This window comes from Eleginops maclovinus, chromosome 8 (assembly GCF_036324505.1).
Source record: "Eleginops maclovinus isolate JMC-PN-2008 ecotype Puerto Natales chromosome 8, JC_Emac_rtc_rv5, whole genome shotgun sequence".
Classification (NCBI taxonomy): Eukaryota; Metazoa; Chordata; class Actinopteri; order Perciformes; family Eleginopidae; genus Eleginops; species Eleginops maclovinus.
In genome coordinates this window covers 6,678,339-6,698,745 of record NC_086356.1, presented here as the reverse complement: position 1 = coordinate 6,698,745, position 20,407 = coordinate 6,678,339, and the positions used below count along the sequence as shown (strand labels likewise).

Genomic DNA, 20,407 nt, shown 5'->3' with positions numbered 1-20,407 from the left:
AGGACACCCCTGGCCTCACCTGATTTTATAACGTGTAAGTCCTTTGTGAAACAAATACTGCTACAGTTCATTATTTTAGATTTAATATACATTGGTCCTTAGAAATGAGTGAAAAATGTCCTTTTTACTATCCCAAGATGTTAGAAAAGTTTAATAAACAATGGCAAGGCAAACACATGTGAGAAAGCTAGAAGCACGCTTAGAAACAAATGCAATCGACTGAAATTATGAATAATTAAAGCATAAGTTAGCAAAATAGATTAGTTTGCGTTTAGGTCATAATTAATTAATTATGTTTTAACTAATAAGATGAGATGCCCTTTATAAATCAACACATTCACACACGATTAGGACCTCTAGAGATTAGATCTGAATAATGTGCAGTGACCAGGAGGGGAACTGGCACCACTCCAGCTACCAGTCCACACTCCCTTTTTTTTGCTGATCGGCGACCCTTCAGTTCACAAACCAAATCCCTACTGACTATAGACCACTTTTAAATGAGCTTGAGAAAAAAAATGAATTAAAAGGACATTTTGCGATTTCTTTTTACCTTCCCATGGCATGCCAAGAGTAACGGCCGTCCAATCGCTCCACATGCTCTCATTGTTCACCTCGTCCCGGGCACAGATCTGGACTTGGTGGACGTAACCGGCCAGGGCGTCAAATATCACGACAGGACTCTGCTCAGAAAAAACCTAAAAGATGGAGAAAGAGACAGAACGTAGCATTGTTTTGGCCCTTTTTATGGGTTCTGATTGAACAGTGACAATAGACGAACACTCACCTCACACATTATGACCGTTTTCAGGTTCATATTTTACATATTGTGCCTCTACTGTGACATGTTTGCATGCTTTAATGTTAAAAAACGGTCTTTATTTTCCTCAATCCGCCTGTGCTGCAGCACCTCCTTTTACCCTCCGTCTGAAACCAGAGCGCAGTCTGCTCTGATTGGTCAGCTGAGTGTTATATAGTCACTATGTAACGGAAGACAGAAAAAAGGACTATAATCAAGGTGTTTCAGGCAGGGGGAGGGAGTGTGTGGGACAGAAACTACCTATGGTGTGAACTTTGATTTTTTTCTTTGCAGACCATTCCCAAAAACCTAAACAACACACTACAGGACAGGGACAACCCCCAAAAGCATCACAGGGCCCCTATATAATTAAAAAGTTTGGACCAATCACAGTGAAGGAAATAAAGATAGTTTCAACTGCTAGTATAATTTAAGAAACTACAATTTCCTTCCCTTTAATAAAGTATACAGTGTGCATTTCTGACAGGATGCAAATCAGGATGAAAAGTAATGCTCACTGACCTCGGACCAGTATAAGGAGCCCTGCGGCCTGTATCTGATATGAAACAGGAGGGGGAAAGCCTCATGCAGCAGCCAGGAGGAGGGAAGTTCCCACGAGATGTTCAACTTCTTTGGATAGCCTTCTATCGCAGTCACCAACACTGACCGTGGAGGGTTTGGTTTCACTGCAGAGGAAGACAGGAAGTAAGATTTAGTCTATGGTTGGTTAAAAGGAACCAAGAGTAAAACATGACAGAATGGAACAAATCAAACTGCAGCAACAACAGGTAGGAATAAATATGAATGATCTATCTTCACAGCTTTGGGAAATGCCTAGAGAATCAACTTGTAAACAACCCTTTTCTCTATGCATATTTCGTAGAGACTATCCATTAATCCTCTGAGTGTTGTCCCACGCACTAAAGTGTGTTCACACCACTGGGACAGAAAGTCTGCAGAGGTTGTGAAAATCCTTGGGCATTATTCAATGGGCTCTATAAAGACTAAAAGAGGCAGTGAATGTGTCTCCTCGAGAGCAACCAGAACATCCCACGCAAAGCAAGATAATAGAGGTCATTATATGAGGAACAAAACGGAAAGGTCACAAAAGCCATTAAAAAAAACAAGTGGAAAATATGTGCAGCACTAGTTGTGTGTGTGTATGTGTGTGTGTATGAATACATCTTTCGTTTGGCTCATCCTTTTGTTATATTTTTAAGCTTTACTTTTTTTTTTGTGTGTTGTCTTTGACGGGGGTTTTAATGAAATATACTTTTTCTAAACAGCATTGCACATGCTGTATTTATTTCCTGTCCTTGTGGCAGCAGCATTATGCTCAGGGAACCTGAAAAGGATTTGCTAAAACTGATAAAGAAAGGAAGAACAGAGCCGCCTGGATAAAGCAGTCTTAATATCCAGTATCCAAGATACACGAGAAGAACAGAAAATAATCCATGATGGGTCAGAGCTTTAGATCCTTCATATAGTTTTGTTTTTTTATAGGCTTTTAGGCTAACATATTCAAAGACCCATGGTGGGAGCCTAAAAGTACAGCAGAGCTGCAACACAACAACACATACGGCCCAGCCTGAGTTTGAGAGAGTGGAGGAGGAGCCCGCCGTGTGTATCTATCTATGTTGATTTTGTTATGTATGCTTTGTAAATCATTTCTTAAAATGCAAATAAAAATAAAGCCGACACTATTGAACGCCTGTCACTGTTGTGTTTCCGCAAAAACACTAAAAGATACACAAGAAGAACAACAGCAAATATTCCATGATGGGTCAGAGCGTTACATCCTTTATATAGTTTATATAACTCTATTTATAAAGTCGAGTTGTGCCTGCACGCTCTTTTTTTAAATGAAGCTACAACTGTCTGTCTATACCCCACGCAAGTAAATGGGACAACCAAGGATAATTGCAGATGCTCATTGAATATCCAGGGACAGACCGTACTGCTGAACACTACGGCCACAGTTTATCACATTGATTATAAAGGTTCCTTAAGGGTACAAAAATGTCACTTAAGTGCTTCAGAGATATACAATCGTGTGTTTATGCGGCTTTAAAGAGATCTTACATAGCTTATCGAAAGGCAACCTGACATATGTTGTCTCAGACCCGAGGGCGTTGGTCTCCTGGACGCTCAGGGTTTGGCTGGAGCTCCAGTAGGAAGGATGATCGATATCACAGTGCTTTTGAGCGACGTCCACCACGCACGTCTTTGACTCCCGACCCGACCTTGAAAACAAAATGGTAGATTTTTAAGTATATCTCAACCAATAAAAAAAAAACATCAATGGATTCCAATATAAATGAATGTGTTGAGGGTTAGGGGGGATAGATGAAGCTGCAGGGTGAGAGTTTATAAATGGATGTTTTAATTTATTGTGTTTCTTGGTTAAACATGGCTGCAATTTACTTGATTTCATCGACAATATTACCAGTTCTTTTAACTCTTGAGGAACTGTTTTTTTTCAAGAGTTCTACCCAGGGTGAGTAGTTAGTAGTAACCAAAAAATGTTTAGGGGATGTTTTTCATTAAGTGTATTCTGGAAACGAAGAGAAAAAAGAGAGATGTAATGTGTTGTGGTTAACATTTTCCACTGAGTGCCACGACTCGCAGTAAATGCACTTCATTCAAAATGCAACTCTGTGGCACACGCACTATATTTAGTTTGTTCACAGTCCATTCAGAGAGTGACCTTGGGCATTGCTGTTTGACTCGTAGTAACTCACTCTATCCAGAGGATGGCGTTGTACTGGGCAGGCAGGAAGGTCTTCACTGATTCCACCCAGGAGCAGCGTACACGCATGTGATTGGGCAATCGACATGAAATGCTAAGCGAACCGGGGCGGTCTGGGAAACAAGAATCAAACAGAGGCAGAGTTTACTGGTGTTATATTTTAAATATTTGTCTGTCCTGTCTTCAAAAAAGTGCTCTATGCTCTGGTGTCCTTATCATGAACCAAAATATATCAGAGAGAGGAGGCTTGGACAGCACCATGGAAAACTGTCCGTCTCTCAAAAGGAAAGCCACTTAGGGAAACGCTTCCTGTTTGAGACAGTTACAGGAAGTGGAGGGCTTTGTCTATTTGACGGCTGATAAGACCCCCTTCCTCTGAGGAGCAGTAGCGCTGTTCTGATCAGCAGCGTTGAAATAGGATCTAGAGTAGAAGACGGAAGGCCATCATTTATAAAAACGTTGAGAAAATAAACTAATTTCTTTAAAAAGGAGGAGAAATATAGAGATGAAAGAGAAACCTAGAGGCCTAGAACCAATATTTTAGGCTTTTAAACTAAAATATTTAAAGACTTAAGGGATGTAAACATTTTTCTAAGCTAAAGTCCCATGTTGGCAAAGCTGTTAAAAAAGTAATAACTCCTAAATTAGGCGCTGAGAGCCAGGACAAGTCACAACACTTACGGCCCAGCCTGAGTTTGACAGAGTGGAGGAGGAGCCCGCCATTGTCATAGCAGCTGTAGTTGCCTTGCGTTGATAGGTCGACGTGCAGCAGGACTAACGTTCCATCTGATGTCAGTTTGTGCCACGGCAACACGGCGCTGTTGTTGTGATGCCAAACCACAGGTGTCCTGGGCGGGAAAACAATACACCTATTTATAACTAGTTTTTATACCTGTGAGGACAGTAAGCCTTGTCGTATAAACACACAAGTCTGCGTATCATAACTTTCATTTAAAAGAAACAGCTGGTCATATCGTGCGTAAGGAAACCATGAAAAGACTAAAAGTACAGTCAAAAGTAAATACGTATCAATCTAATAAGTACTGGACAACAATGACCCATTGCACATTATATCAACCTGTTCTGAATGGCAAGTAAAAAATGAAGAGATTCATACTTCTGTTCGTAGCACTTAAAGGTCTGCCTAATTTTAAGATAATATAGTAGCAAGATTTGTGTGTGTATCTTCATGGTTGATTGCACCTATTGTAATTCCCATTGGATGACAGAGTTGGCTAAATGAAATGTGAGGAAATAAAGTGTGAGACTACGGCTACAGCTGGATCGATTACCTGTTTTAGATTGGCTGACCATCCACTTCTGTATGAGCCATTTGGGCATGCTATTGTATATGGGAAATGTTCTCTGAATGTCATTTAAATTATGAATTATAATCATATCGTTTTTGTGTATAGACTGTGGAAAGGTTTATGTTCATTACTCTAGTGCGCAGGCCCAAAAGATTAGGACGGTAAGACAATGAAAGTCTACAGGCGTGGGGTGAACATTTTTTTTTGACCGCGTCTACATTCGACGGCGTGATAGTATGATAGTACTTCGGTTAATTTTACTATATCGAGTTTGTGGGGATTTAAAAGCTGTGATTTCTTTAAATACACCATCGACACTAACCTGCTGTGACTACATTGGTTCTTCATTGAGTCAGAACTTGAATTTGCCTTGTAGACTAAGGGGTTTTAGAACAATGTACTTCTGACAACCCACAACAACTTGTGTTTTACGTGTACCGTCTTATTTGTGCAAGTAGTTTATGGACTTTTCTTTTCTGTAAAAAGATTGGCTCCATTGGCTCCCTCTCAAATCAGATAATGTACCCATATTGCACCTGATTTAGCTATGCAGGCAAAGTTAAAGCCTTTGTGTTACGATAATGTATCTTCTTTGCTTTGAAAACAAACATATTGACTTTCAGGCCACCATTGAAATGGAAGAGTTTTTCTGTGAGTTATCTTAAGGAAGTTTAGTAAAGCTAGAAAACTGAATGCATGATAGAGAATATGAATGCAGCGAGATGCCTTTCGAATGCTTTCAATTCATGTGTCTGCTTCAATGGGTATCAAAGCAACTTTAATGATAAGTTTGTTATTTTGATTACTTGAATGTAAAACATGTAGCTGCTTATTTTCAACAAAATGCTGTCCTGACAGGCTGAGCTTCACAATTGTTGTTTTGTTGGCTTATTGAAGAATAAGCGTTGAACTCCCATATGACCGGGCCAGAAAGATCTCTTTGTCCTTCAAAGACAATGAAGCCCAACTCTTATTCAAACAAGGAAATTGTTTTCTTTCTTACCTGATTTGTGACTTCCTGCATGCCAGTGTCACATTGGACTGCAAGGGCGCATACCGCACACCCGACACTGTAAACCAAGACATCGCATAAAGTATTAAAGCCCTCGGTCGTCTGGCTTACAGCGTGTGCACACTGCAAAATCTGACATACCGTGTCATTGACTGTTTCAACGTGAGTTAGAGACACCATTTACAGTAGAGCCAGCAGTAGCACAACAACATGACCATACAAGGCTCAGGATCCTGCAGGCCGAGGAGGCTCTGGCACACAGCTTGAGGAGGCTACAGTGTTAGATTTATTATCACTATTGAAGAAATATTACTCAGCAAATCCAATTCAGGAACGCTTCAATAATAGAGCGAGAAGCAGTTAAGCAGTATCCTACTTAATGTGTTAAGTTGCTGGTGCTTATCCCACTGAGAAATAAAACAAATTTGGCCGACGTTGAGCTGCTTAATGTGATTGCTGACAAAAAGACAAATTGTGTATTAGTAAAGAATACACCATCCTCTGCCTCCTCACAACGTCCAAACTGAATATCTGACTTGCGTGCTATGGGCTTTGGAGGACTGCACAAAAAACACAGTGCTCAGATCTTCCAAATGTCAATATAAATGCAGAGGCAAGACACATTTCCCACCCCCACATATGGAGCAACCTTTGACTTTGTGAGGCCTGTGTATTGGAAATACACCATGATATTTATATTGTAAATGTCCCCGCTGTGAGACTAAGGATTTCTGATTACGCATCATGACACAAGGGATTTAACACATTGAGATATATTGTGATTCTGTAAGCAATGAGATCTATTGTGTTCTTTTAAATGTAATATTAGGAAATCTACTTAAAATATGTTTGTTTTTTTGACTGATCATGGCTGTTAAATTATTACAATTTTAAGATGATTAAGTGTTTTTGAGAAACCATTACAAGAGTGTGGTTTCTAAGCTAACTCAATAAAAAAAATGTTAGCTTAGGTCTTCAAATTCACCAGCAAAACACTAGTATGACTTGCTTGAACTTCAGCAATTTCCTTGATTTTCGGAGTTTGATTCTCTATGATTTTTGCACTTAATGTAAGTTAAAACGTCAGCCAAATGAAAGGTAATGTAATGTAATCAAAAAACTAAATATTGTGATACAATAGATGTTTTCTAACACGGATTGGATTAGCTGTGCCGATCTGGCAGCAGGTTGGTAGTTACTGACACAGCAGACATCATTTTTGCTTGTGGTATCTAGCCATGCAAATATCTTTCGTTCCATGGGTTGCGTTTGAGCGATGTCCATTTCTGGGCGTTCTGTCTCCACCCTTATATGATCTGGGAGAGTAAAATGTACTTTATGGTGTTCACAATACCGTGATTTAGATATTTCTTCAGGAACTAAGACATGACCCATCACACCTATAGCTACATGGCTACTCACAATTGTAATTACAACTAAATTAGCAGCAATCTAATGTACTTACTGTAAAATCAGAGGCAATGTAAGGTCAGTTTGGTGCGGGGGAGCGCTTGATTTATTCAATACAACGTCCATTTGTGCCAAAAGGATGATATAGAAGCTGCTAAAGTGTAAATTTGACATGATGCAAATTGGAAGGCAGTGTTGATATGCTGCAATACTCAGTGCAGTGTATACCTGAGCAAATATTTGCCGTGACTGTAGTAATTTGCCAGGTTGATATTCTATCTGCAGCGTGTGTGAGTGTGTGTGTGTTTAGCTTGGCTCCTTAATATAAAAGCTGGCATTTACAGTAGATGTAGAGTGGAAAAACATTGCTTTGACTGCCAGTCTGCCATGCACACACCTTTATTAATGCTCTCAATCAACCTCGATCACTCAAGCATTCACGCTCCCTGCTGGCCTCCTAAGTAACAAACTATTTGTCCCACTTCTGTTTTTCTTCTTAATTTTAAAAAAAACAAACATATCTTGAGGTCACGAAGGATTACAGCCTAAAACATTCATTTGGTTCTTAAAAATGTGACTTTTTTTCTCACTTCACACCAGACACATGGAGCTTTTTGGAGAGGTTGTTTTTTCTTAATTTGCTGTATTGGTTTATTTATGTTCCCAATTGAAAAAACCTCATGTGCCCTTCAGGGACCTACTAAGTTAATCTTAAATGTTGTTGTACTCAAGTTGGAGGCTGCACTGAAGGCCTTTTCAATACTTGGTTTTCACTCACACCTAGCGCTTGCTCTTCTGGCCTTTCTTCTGTTATTTTAGTGGCTGTGCAAAATGAAACAGCTGGGGAAAGAGCAGCAAAGTGCTCCACTGTGATTTTGTGGCTACATTTGTGTGTTTCAGCGGAGGATACGGAAAGAAAGGAGGACAATGAAACCTACTGAGAGGTTTTTTCTTCTAAATAAGCTGTTCATTCTTCTGCGGTGTGTATTGGAAACAATTTGTTATATGTAACACAAGGCATGGCTAATAAAACTGAGCTATAAAGACAGCAGTTATTTATGGGCGACTGAGTTTTGGTTTGCTCATTTTGCCGATTGAAACCAAGCAGTTTGCCATTTATCTTATTTTTGGCAATTTTACCCAATTTTTGGGTCAAGTTTACATGGTGGTTTTACGTTCATGCTGAGCGACGTGGGTTCTCTCCCTCTGCTGTCAGTAAATGTGGGGCGGGCAGGAAGATGACTTTGAATTTATTCAAATAAATACAGATTCAGATACTATTGTATGTAAACCAATATACAAACAAATCTAAACAGTATAACATAATACTTTCTCTGATATGCATGAACATACAATTAGATTTTCATTGAATATAAGTAAAAGTGTTTTTGTATGTTCTCAAAAATGGATCTTAAGAAGAAAGGAAATCGGAATCGGACAAAATCTCTATTAAGAATCCAAAAGAGGGAACCAGCAACAGTTTTAATAATAACTTTTGAAATACACAATAGCTGCTAAAACATTCATTTCTGTTGTTTGTCAAGAAGACTGTTATCTATGGCCCTTGCAGTTTGGCAACTTTGCTTACAAATTGCAAGTTTAATAAAAATAATTTATCAATTATTGTGGTTGAAGGGTCAAATGTAAAAATAAAGGAATTATTTCTTAAATTTAAAATAAAATACAGCTCCAGAAAAAATTAAGAGACCACTCCAAACATTTCTTTTTTATCTCTACATGTATGGCAGCCATTCCAGTATCTGTTGAATCCCAACACAGAGAAAAATTGTCAGTAGTTTATAGAATACAAAAATAATAATAATAATTGAACTCAAAGACATACCTATAAATAACAAAACAAGAGGAAATGATAATGCTGAAGTGGTCCCTTCATTTTTTCCGGGGCTGTATATGATCTTCCTCTGTCTCTTTTTGTTATTATTTAGCCCTGTGCAAATCTTTCCTTCTATCTCCGTTTCAAACAATTACACACACGCACGCACGCTCGCACGCACGCACACACACACGCACACACATTCCCCTCCCTGTGTTTCTGTGAGAGTGTGTGCTACCTGGGGCCTCAGTGCAGTGCAAAGTGTTGGCTGGTCTGAATGTGTGTATTCATGTTTTATTGGCAGTGAAGTACATTATTCCCCAAACCCGCAGCGTTCCACTCATATCTGATTCTGCCTCTGGCAAGAGGGCCCAGACATGTGCACATACACACACACACACACACACACACACACACACACACACACACACACACACACACACACACACAAACACACCCACAGTCGCACAAAACCACACACTTTTATTCACACAGGATGGTTGCAAGGTTTCTCCTGACATTGAGAACTGAATGCAGGGTGGACACAGAAAGTGCAAGCTGGACGAAACTCAGTACTTTCTAAACAATAAAAAAAAAGGACTCTGGAGCCCCAGTAGGGTAACATTAATGTGAAGGGAAAATTCTGACATTTTTAACCTTGGGGGCCAAGGGTGACGGTCGTCATTGTTACAGAGATAAAAATAATGCAGGAATGAAGAGTGTTTAAAACAAAGAGGGAAACACTGAACCTCTTCAGAGAGAGAGATTTGAATGCCAGACAGATCTCTCAAGAGCTGAGAATAATTCTCCTAACAATGGGATTATTGTTTGCAGAGTACAAGGTTTACATTTAAATTGGAACCGTGAAACAACAATGATGTGGTTAAACAAAAGAATCTGCCAGGATTGATGACATTTTCTATGTGTTTCCTCCCTCCTTTCTTCAGCAGTAGCTTTAGGTCCCACAAGTACTTAGAGTTAAGATAAGTGCCCAAAATAGTTCCCCAAAAGGAATCCGCGCCTGATCCCTAACAGCACGTGTGTTTCTCTATGCGTGTGTGTGTGTTTTGAATACGTCCTTGGGAAAATGGCTTTCTGCTCGGTGTGCATGCATTACCTTCATCAGGTTGAATCTGTGCTCGAATGGGACGCAGCGACCAAGATAAAAACCAGATGACTGTCAGACACACAGGGCTGGACAAAAGGCCTGGCATCTAGAGGGAGAAAGGAAGAGGGAGGAAAGGGGGAGGTAATGATTAGAGGAGTTATTTTCAAGCCTAAAAGCTTTGGCAGTGAGATCGACAACATCATTATCATCATTTGGAGCACATTTTGTACAAGTAAATGGATATAAACGGAAAAATACTTAGGAAAACAGAAAGAAATGTCTCCTTTCTTTTGCTCTCGAATACATAGCAATGTTAAAATAGTTTGGTAACAAGTTGCCGATTATAATTTACCAAATCAGACCGTCTGACTGTTACTTATTATTGCAAATTACATGTCACATAAAGTCGAAATAAAATGCAAAGACAATGGTGTAGACAACTGGTCGCCCATTTTTTCCGCCACTGACATCGTAAGTGGAAGTCTTTTTCTCAAAATGAAGAACGCATTTCTACCAAAAAAAAGAGAAGTAAATGATGTTGGAAAGGATTTTTTGTTTCCATTGGCTTTACTCTACCCTGATATTCTGGGAAGTGTAAAGTTTTGGTTCTATTTGGGCTGGAGTTCCAGTTTTAGCTTTGTCTCATAAATCAACCCTCAACACGACTTCTATTTAATTTAACCAAGATGTGCAGACTGTAAAATGATGTGACTGTAGAATAGACAAAAGGGGAGATTTGTAAAATGATTAAAAGTAAAGTCAGGTTGTAAGTACTGTAATCATACATGTTATAGACTTTATATCATTTCAATAACATTCAAAGGGGCCCTATGTTGCTCATTGTCAGGTTCATATTTGTATTTTGTGTGACATGCACTGAAACCAGATCTGCTCTGATTGGTTGGTTCTGTTGTGATTGATCAAGTGCTTAGAGATTGGTCTGAAATGTCCCGCCCCTTAGCCCATCACGTACAATGTGTTGAAGCACAAGTCAATAGAAGCGCCAAAGTTACATAGGGAGGTCGTTAAGACACAGAAAGAAGTAAACAGAGGAGTCCAATGGAGGCGTTTCAAGCGTGAGGGGGGGTTAACATTGGGATTTTTGCCTTTGCAGACCATTTACATGCACAAAAACCTATAACACACTACAGGAAAGGGAAAACCCCAAGAAGAAGAATAGGGCCCGTGTAATCAGTTCTGTTAAACATGTCTATGGTTTGTTTAGTTTAGCGTGTTGGCAGATGTATGCTAATTACCACTATACACCGCATAGAGCTACAGCTAATTTACTATAGGAAGATTCCTATAAAAGGCATGAACTGGAAGGCATTATACAAATGCTTTACTTTATTACGTTATAAATGAACTGATTTCACTGGCCATTTGTATTTCTATTAATAATATATAAATAGACAGAGGAACAAGGCATTTTGCCCGATATTACACTGTATGTGCAGATAGGCAGACGTCATTAAATAGTTCAAATACATCATAAATGTCTTCCTGAGTGCAGGACACAGTCCGTAAATAACATGTATGCTGTAGCGTATTCAGTTAGACAGAATGCACTTTCCTGTACGTAAAGGCATATCAAAATCAAAAATAAATGCCATGGAGTTATGGACGTGTGATGTGAGGCTGCTGATATTTTTACCCCCACGGGACATTTACAGCAGTCTGTGAATGTGACAAAGTGTGAGAGACAACATGGTGTATGTGTTTGTGAGCTGCTAAAGTCCAAAGTCACAAAAACAAACACGCTTATCTTATCTTATCTCTGGTGTTCTCTTCATAGAGCTGTGTGTGATAAACCCATCAACACTGTTAATGGCACCTCCGCTGCAAACGTGCGAGACTAAACGGCCATAAAGAGGCTATTGTTACGCCTTTGGTGAGGTCCTTTTCCTCTTCAAATAGGATGTTATGTCATAAAACGGAGACTGACCTGTAGGTACACAAGCAATACCAAAGAACTATGTTTTTGCTAATGCATCATGTGGGTTTACAATCATTTTTGGCACAGATATGTAGAGCAGCGGTTCCCAACCTTTTTCGACTCAAATGTCCACAGCCCACATTCAACCACAAACAATACAGGGCTAAATAAAGTTCTCAAATGACTTTTTATTTCATTTATCAAAGGAGCTGCCCATCAGTAACCAACAGAAACAAGAAACTAAAAAGGGAGGGGCTGTCTGCAGTAGGCAAATTAATAACGATTTCATTCAGAAATTGAGAAATTCATTCTTAAACATAACAACTGCACATATGTTACACGCAGCAGATGTAGTGATGGTGCAGCAACAACCCAAACATCAAAACAAGTGCATTAAATGAATAGGCCTAAACAAATGCTGTAAATGCAGCATGTAGGCTCAGCCAGGAGCAAGAGATGGTTTCGCGTCGGGCTCCCTGATCAGCCTTTCGGGTGTTCTTTTCCCCATAATGACCGCCTCGCTGCAAATTATCCCTTACTTACACACTTTATAGTTTTAGCTGTGGATGTTTGTTTTTTTACCAAAACCGACCCATCAGGTGCCTTATCAATGTGGTCCCGCCACATTGATAAGGCACCGCTGATGTAGAGAAAACGACATGACCTAAAGCCCCACATAAGTGCAACAAAATAGCAATCACATGGTACCAATAGATGGTCGATAAAGTTTGACACTTTGGAATAGGTTTACAAATATCTACAAAGTTTCTGAAACTCAATTTTGTATTCGAATGACGCATGATGGATTGGGGATCTGAAAAAAATACTGAGTAACCTATTCACAGTGACAGAGAAAGACCGAAAAGAATGGTAAAAGATCAACTAGAAATCCAACAACAAATACGATTTACAAAGGTGTGTGTTTTTAAGTCACTCCAATATTTCCTTTGAAAGTGCGTGTTGGTTGGTGTTTATTATTCTGCTTCGTCTGTCGAACGGTTCAATGTCGTGTTTTTAAGAAATGGGACATTTTCTGTGGGTTGAATAACTGATGAAGTCGGCACAAAGCGAAGAGAACTCGCTGCTTTTATTTCTTTCAATGTCAAACAGAGCTCTGCGGCACAAAGAGAAAGAGGTGGGAGCAGCGGTGAGTTGGAAGGCTGTGAATCACAGTGACGTTGCCTTACGTCGCTGCTCTTTCATATATTCAGTAGGTGTGGTTCATCAAACATCAAGTGTTGGATGTCTGATGTTCTGAAAGGTCGAGGTTTTTGGACTGCGTTCACATCAGATCAGGCGTTCAGGTGATTAACGCACTGTGGAGGTGTGGAAAAAGTTCAGTCTGTTTGTCTGTTGCTTCAATTTCATTTCAAATCTGAATACGGTTACATTTTTTGAAGATAGTTTGCCTTATTTAAGTATTTATGCTGCTAGATTTAAAGGAAAATCAACACAATGTGATACTATTTGTAGTTTATTTTTAACAGGTGTTAACAATTTTGCTCAATGGGATTAGAAGTTCTCTTTTTTCGGGAGCTGAAGACCTGTATTTTGGTTCCCTTCCTTGGACAAAAGAACTGCAAAACTATGTTTTTACCTTTCAGAAGAGAAAGACTAGACTTTATAACTGCCCCATAAGAAATTCCCTTCTAATGATAAACATACAGTACATAACAAACGTATGCATTACCGGAGGGCGGAGGCGAAGTCCGTAGGGATTTGGCCTGGGAACTGGAAGGTCACTGGTTAAAGTCCCCGAAAGACCAAGTGCTACCGAGATGTCCCAGTGCAAGGTACCATTCCCTACACTGCTCCCCGGCGGGGTACACATGGCTGCCCACTGCTCCTCACACTAAGATGGGTCAAATGCAGAGACCTTCAAAATTTCGCCTCTGTGGGACGAATAAAGGGCGGTGGTGGCGAAGTCCATAGGGGTTGGCCTGGGAACTGGAAGGTCACCAGTTCAAGTCCCCGAAAAGACCTAGTGCCACCGTGGTGTCCCTGAGCAAGACACTGGTTACCTACACTGCTCCCCGGGCGCCGTACATAATGGCAGCCCACTGCTCCTAACACTAGGATGGGTCAAATGCAGAGACCGCATTTCGTTGTACTAGTACTTGTACTCTGTGCAATGACAATAAAGTTGAATCTTAACCTATCTTATCTTATCTTAAAGTATTCTGATTCTGATTAGGAGAGGTGTCAGAGCAAAGGCGTTGCCATAGTGTGGCGCACTGGAGAAGTTTTGGGGTTTGTCCAGACAATGTATTTGGTTATTTTTGGGGGGGACATAAAACAATGACCATCTGATGATGATCTGGTGCCCACGCTAAACCCCAACAGACTGCCTGCCCCTCTTCATGTCCGTCCGTGTTGCATCACATTGACTTTTTTTACAGATAACAATTTGTACGCAAAATGTGCTGACAGAAAATGATTTTCTAGACCGTTTTGGAGACCTAGCGGTGTATGGAGCGGCAGATAAAAACCCAAGACTAACTAATCCAAAGACTGACACTAAGGCATGCAGCACATTACTGCAGTGTGAGGGTTTATGGCTTCTCTGGTGGTCAGAGAGAGTCTCAAAGAAAAGTTAGCTGTGAGTTTCATTAGCTGAGGATGCAACTGGACCTCAGAAATATGATAAAAAGTGAGCGACAGCTAGTTAAAGGATGGAACAAAGATGTCTTGCGCCACAATAGGATGGAGGACACTTCAAATAAACAAAGACATAAATCCTAAGGAGTTGCTTTTAAATTGTACTTGCTTTGAAAGTAAGACATTTTCAAAAAACATGAAAAAAAGTGTTGTTTTCTTGGTCTCAAATCATTTTCACTTTATGAATGCTGTAGGAAACTTGTGCCTTCTTAATGGCTATGAAATGGCTATCAGATGACAGCTGTGTGTGATACCGGGCTGCACAAATAAACTAGAACTTCAAAGATTGATGAAGATGATTCACTTCACTGGCTGTGAAATGAAACCTGCAACCTCCAGATGCCAAACAGATTGTCTTTGTTTAAAGCACAGAATAAATATAATTAACTTTTCATCGGGGGGGAACAAGGTGTGAGGTTTGGCTGATCCAAGTCGTGTGAGGCTGCCAACATCCAAACAATGACGACAACATGTTTGGTGAGTCATAAACATGTTGCTGTTGTTGATGGTGAAATAATAAGAGTGACAGTTTGACAGCCGTGGTAAATAAAAAAAGGTGAGGATAATTGGTAACAAAGACATGTGGAAAATGTAAGCAATCTCCAAAAATTACCAAAATTAGCTGCAGATAATAGATTTAAAGCGAGATTACGAAGTTGCTTTTTTTCCGCAGCATTTATGCAACATTTTTGACAGATTTGAATTTTTTTACATGTTATATTTGAAATGTGTCCTGGTTTATATCCAGTTGTAGTGCATGTGAACGTCACCAGCTGAGAGAAAGTAAACACAGAGCCAAGTTGTTGCCAAGCAAAGCAATGTTGTTGAAACTCACAAAATTGGTTTCAGACTGAGGGAACGACATTATGAGAAATAAAGACGTTTTTCAATATTTGAGCTAGTAAAATACAAGTTTGAACTTTATAAACACAGATTATCTCAAATGCAAGACAGAGCAACCGTATACAAACAGTTTTATACATCTAGGTATTTCTTCATACCCACCTACATTGGCTCAGCTATGTTTCATATTACTTATCCAGCAGTGCAGTTCATGGCTAAAAGTTTGATCCCACTCAATAAAACACACCATTAACAACTTAAAGACCGTGGAAAATGTATCATGGCCAATTTATAAACACGCCATTTGTCAATCTGGTCACCCTGGCTTGGCTTTCACAACACAATTAAACAATTTACGAGCTAAACGGACATCCAGCACTGCAGATTGATCGATGGAAAAGGAGGTGGTGAAATTCATTAATTCATGAGTGTTTGCCTGAAAAACTGATGAATAAAACTGAGCACTTGAGAAATAAATTAAAAAAATGTGTTCCAAGATCTTTAAAGCTTTTTAGAGGACCTGGATTTGGCCTATGATGTAGCAGGACAGTGTTACATTCACCACTACTGCACGGCAGCTTCACTCAGCAAATCCAAATCGCACTATCGTCTCCCTCGCTTGCTTACATTCCTCTTCCTCTGTCCAGTCCTCCCTTCACGCTTTCCTAAGCTTCTGTACATTCAGTACATTCTGTACCTTAAAACCCAGGCTTGGTCAATTTGTTTTAATTTACACAGACATAGTATTTAGACAAAAACCTCACACTCCAATCAAACTGCCCAGAAGGAGCAAACAAATATGGTATCGTGCTGACAAAAACTGGCACCGGTTCAAAACAATTCAAATTGTTTTTGTGCAGGCAGAGGACCAACCACTGGGATCAAATTAACCCAGATCAGCGTCTGGCAGTCTGTCTGGGGTAAATTGTTGAAGAGCCTAAGCTCCCATAAGCTGTTATTGAATTTCATTTCAGCAAAATGCTCTGGGTAATTCTAAGATCCCACTGGTAAACATGTATGCGGAAAATATGTCTAGGGCTTTTATTTTGAAAGGTAAAACGGAAGATGTGGTTGTGGTATACGCAACCATTGTCACGGTTAAAAGGATTAATAAAGTTTTCAGAATAAAGATAAACTACACTGTTGTTGCTTCCTTTCAACATATTTGGTTTATGATGATTGAGCTCGAAAAAAAAAGGAGGCCCAGGCTGAACTATATGTTGATATTCTTGGCCCTTTAGCACAGAGGTAACTAACTCTGTTTCTGCCCTCTCTTGTGAATAAGCAGTAAATATTTGTCCATGGGATTTAAAATGGGTTAAGGGAATATTGATTTAAATTCTTGTCTCCAAAGTCTAGCCCTCACCGTACACCCAAAGGACGCTTTTCCTTTCTGTCCACCACTTTCAGCCGGTTTCGCTTACTTTTTTTCAGACATTGACAGAGTTGTTTTCTCCTCAGTCTAGTCTGCAGGACAGTCCTTGGCTTCTGTTTTCAATCCCTCTAAGGTCGAGACGTTCAAGGTTCAGTAAACATATGTATGTCAGACTTTATAATGGTTTACCCTCTTCCCTTTCCTGGTTCCCTCAGAGTAACTAGAGATGAGAGAATGTGGGGCGGCATCTCCCTGAACCTTTGCTTCACTCCTGTGTCATCTTTCCATTCGATCAATTTGCTCTCTCTTATCTCTACCTCCCCCTCACCATCTTTAAATGTCTGTTTTCTCCCTCCCTTGCCTGTGGCTTCCTGCAGTGGCTCTCTTTATTTTCCATCACTAATGCCACACAGTAGAAGGTCCGGTACACATATTTCCACGAAGGTCTCCTATTTTGCTTCCCCTAACACTTGAGAACAACGCTCGGGAACAGAGTGTTAATCTGTCCAACCAAATCCAAGCAACCTGTTCTTGTTTATACTCCAGTGTCATTTCGTGCTTCATAAGTGCCTTTTCTAATAGTTTGAATAGTTGGTCTGTTCTTGGTAAGTATGATAGGCATGTTGAATGAGAAAATGGAGTAATCACAAGTAGACGGGCCATGTTTCAACTTCTTCTAATCATATATCAGCCCAAAATGAGTTTAACAGCCAAAGAAAAACCAATCCAGGGATGTTAATAATTCAGATCCAGTAAATGCAACTGTTGGGAACACACCACCATGGCTGTCAGGATCTTCCACGGGAGGCCATGACTTCCTGTGCCTACAACCAGCCTGTGGACTTTATTTACAGGAGCTATTAGTTATTGTATCCTGCAAGACTGCGACCCATTTCGTCACCAGGTCAACAAAGCCGGAAACACAAGTATAAACACTCATTTGTATCTAAACACTCAATGCAAGATCACAAATTAAAAGTTTGAATATGTGCGCAGCAGTCTACGGTGATGCTTTTGTTTTATGTCTGATCTATAAGACCGAACTTTTGGGAGATTTGAGAGATGAGGAGAAAAAAATCAGGACAGAAACAAAGTTGTCGTTCATCTTGCCGAGTGTCATTCCTGGGAATACATTTCACCGCAAATTCATTGATGGTAAATAATAAGAAAAGCAATGATTTCATTTACTTTGCTAAGTTCAAATCAGGACTCCGAACACGTCAGTTTTCCACAGAACATTAAAGGAACCCTCTTCAAAAAACAGTAAAGACAGAGTTGACGCACTATCGATGTATGTAGATGCTCCCTCTGGAAGCATACTGGGATCTGTACGAGCCTGATATTACCACAAACCACTTTTCTCAGCAGCTGCATGAGGTCCTTCTGAAGCTAAATGTGAAAAACCGCACTTTCATCCAGTGTAAACATGCCCGTAGTACCACTGTACCCTCAGGGTTAGGTAGAAACTGAAAGTGTACCCTCACTAGTATGAAAAATAAACTATAAAGTACACATTATAGCTGCTGACAAAAGTAAACTAATAATGACAAGGACCACTGCAAACTTCTCCGATTTCAACACCCTTTCTTTCCATAGGTTGTCTGCAAGTGAGTGTTTGTGTAATCGCAAGCCTATTCTGTGACTCACCCCCAACCAGTCACCTTTCTTCTGTAACTCTTCCAGCAACAACCAGAATAGACAGGGGGAATGTAGCCATGGATATTGTCCCCGTGTGCATCCGTATTCCCACATAGGGATTCAAAACAACAGTGGAGACCCAACTACACACTTTACTTGAATATAAAATTGCTGCTGCATAAGTAGACTTCCACAGCAGTAACCACAACCGGAGCAATTAAAAGTAATTGTAGAAACAGAAATTCCTGAGTGAAAAAACATTCCTTTAAAAAAAATTACGAGGTCGAGAGGTGAAATTATCCTCACAGAAGTCAAACAATAGCTGAGTAGAGAAGCACTGGGAAAGGGAACAATCGGAAACAGGGCCAGTGAGGAAAGAAGAAGTGATTGATTTTTCCATGTGCTATTTAGAAGCGGATTTAAAAAGGACTGTGTAGTAAAATGAGGTGTGAGCTCACTGAGTAATCCACTCTTCTAACCAGTCCTCTGTGGTGGCACATGAGTCACTCACACTCCGGCATGCAACTGCACATTCAGCTTTACAAGAGACGGAGCAAGACAATGAGAGGGGGAGAAAGACGGAGAAAAGGGAAAATAGTGAAGGAGGCGGGGAGCAGAAGACGGAGGGGGGGAGGGTGGGCTTAAACACAGGGTGAAACAAACAGATGGGCAGAAATGGAATTCGGTGATAAAAAAGCAGAAAAACAGGCTTTTTTTTCTTGCTTTATTATTTACAGGTATGTCTTTGAGTTATTTTTTTATTGTATTCTATAAACTACTGACCATTTGTCTCTGTGTTCAGCAGACACTGGAATGGCTGCCAAATCTTTGTTAAAGATTTAAGAAACATTTGGAGTGGTCTTTTAAATTTGTTACGGAGCTGTACATATACAAAAACATCTAAAGTTTCCTTTTATTCAGGCTGTCTCTTTAAGCACACACACACGCACGCACGCACGCACGCACGCACACTGTTTTGCTGTCCAGTGATATAACATCATTTATTACAGGATGTCCTGCTCATGAGGAAAGGTCATTATAGTTCGCAAATTAAAGATTAACAAAGACTTATCTATAATTTAGCCTGGACAATTTGCTCATCAGTGTGTGTGTGTGTGTGTGTGTGTGTGTGTGTGTGTGTGTGTGTGTGTGTGTGTGTGTGTGTGTGTGTGTCATTGTGGGTACTTAGTTATAACTAACTAATTGAGGGCTTAGCTAAGTCTGTGTGTGTGTGTGTGTGTGAGTGTGAGTGTGAGTGTGTGTGTGTGTGACGTGTGTGTGTGTGTGTGTGTGTGTGTGTGTGTGTGTGTGTGTGTGTGTGTGTGTGTGTGTGAGACTGTGGACTCAGTGTACTAAACCAACAGCACATGGAGCCGGGATGGTGGGTGCGAGTTACAATGGCTCTGGTGTTTAGCCAGGTCACCACGGCAACCACTGCACACTCCCGTCAGTCTGACCTTTCGGGGGGGCGAGAACAACACTGCTGACGGACATGTGTGCCAGTGTTTGTGATGCATTTCCATATTTGAAGCTCTGTGCAAGATTTGTGCGTGTCTTCTTTTGCCTCTTAGTCGGTTTTTCGAACTGGAAACGGAATTTAAACAGATCAGTCTGCCTTCTTTCAAATGAGCAGTTGTACATTTTTGTGAGGATTAAACTGCATGCAGTCCTCAAATGATATAAGCAACCTACTGTGATTACAACCCAATATTAAGGAATTCGAACAGGTGGAGTT

The 20,407-nt window shown here is 40.2% G+C and overlaps 1 protein-coding gene across 1 annotated transcript in view; it reads right to left on the bottom strand.

Annotated features, from left to right (window-relative positions):
• il11ra (interleukin 11 receptor subunit alpha) overlaps positions 1 to 20,407 on the bottom strand; it is a 50,975-nt gene that overhangs the window by 7,214 nt on the left and 23,354 nt on the right. Inside the window, exons 2-8 of the mRNA XM_063889634.1 lie at positions 10,232 to 10,328; positions 5,862 to 5,928; positions 4,230 to 4,396; positions 3,541 to 3,661; positions 2,882 to 3,042; positions 1,322 to 1,485; positions 554 to 698 (exon numbers count right to left, since the gene is read on the bottom strand). Of these exons, the coding sequence (XP_063745704.1) occupies positions 554 to 698; positions 1,322 to 1,485; positions 2,882 to 3,042; positions 3,541 to 3,661; positions 4,230 to 4,396; positions 5,862 to 5,928; positions 10,232 to 10,328 (922 nt within the window). The remainder of the gene's footprint in view (positions 1 to 553; positions 699 to 1,321; positions 1,486 to 2,881; positions 3,043 to 3,540; positions 3,662 to 4,229; positions 4,397 to 5,861; positions 5,929 to 10,231; positions 10,329 to 20,407) is intronic.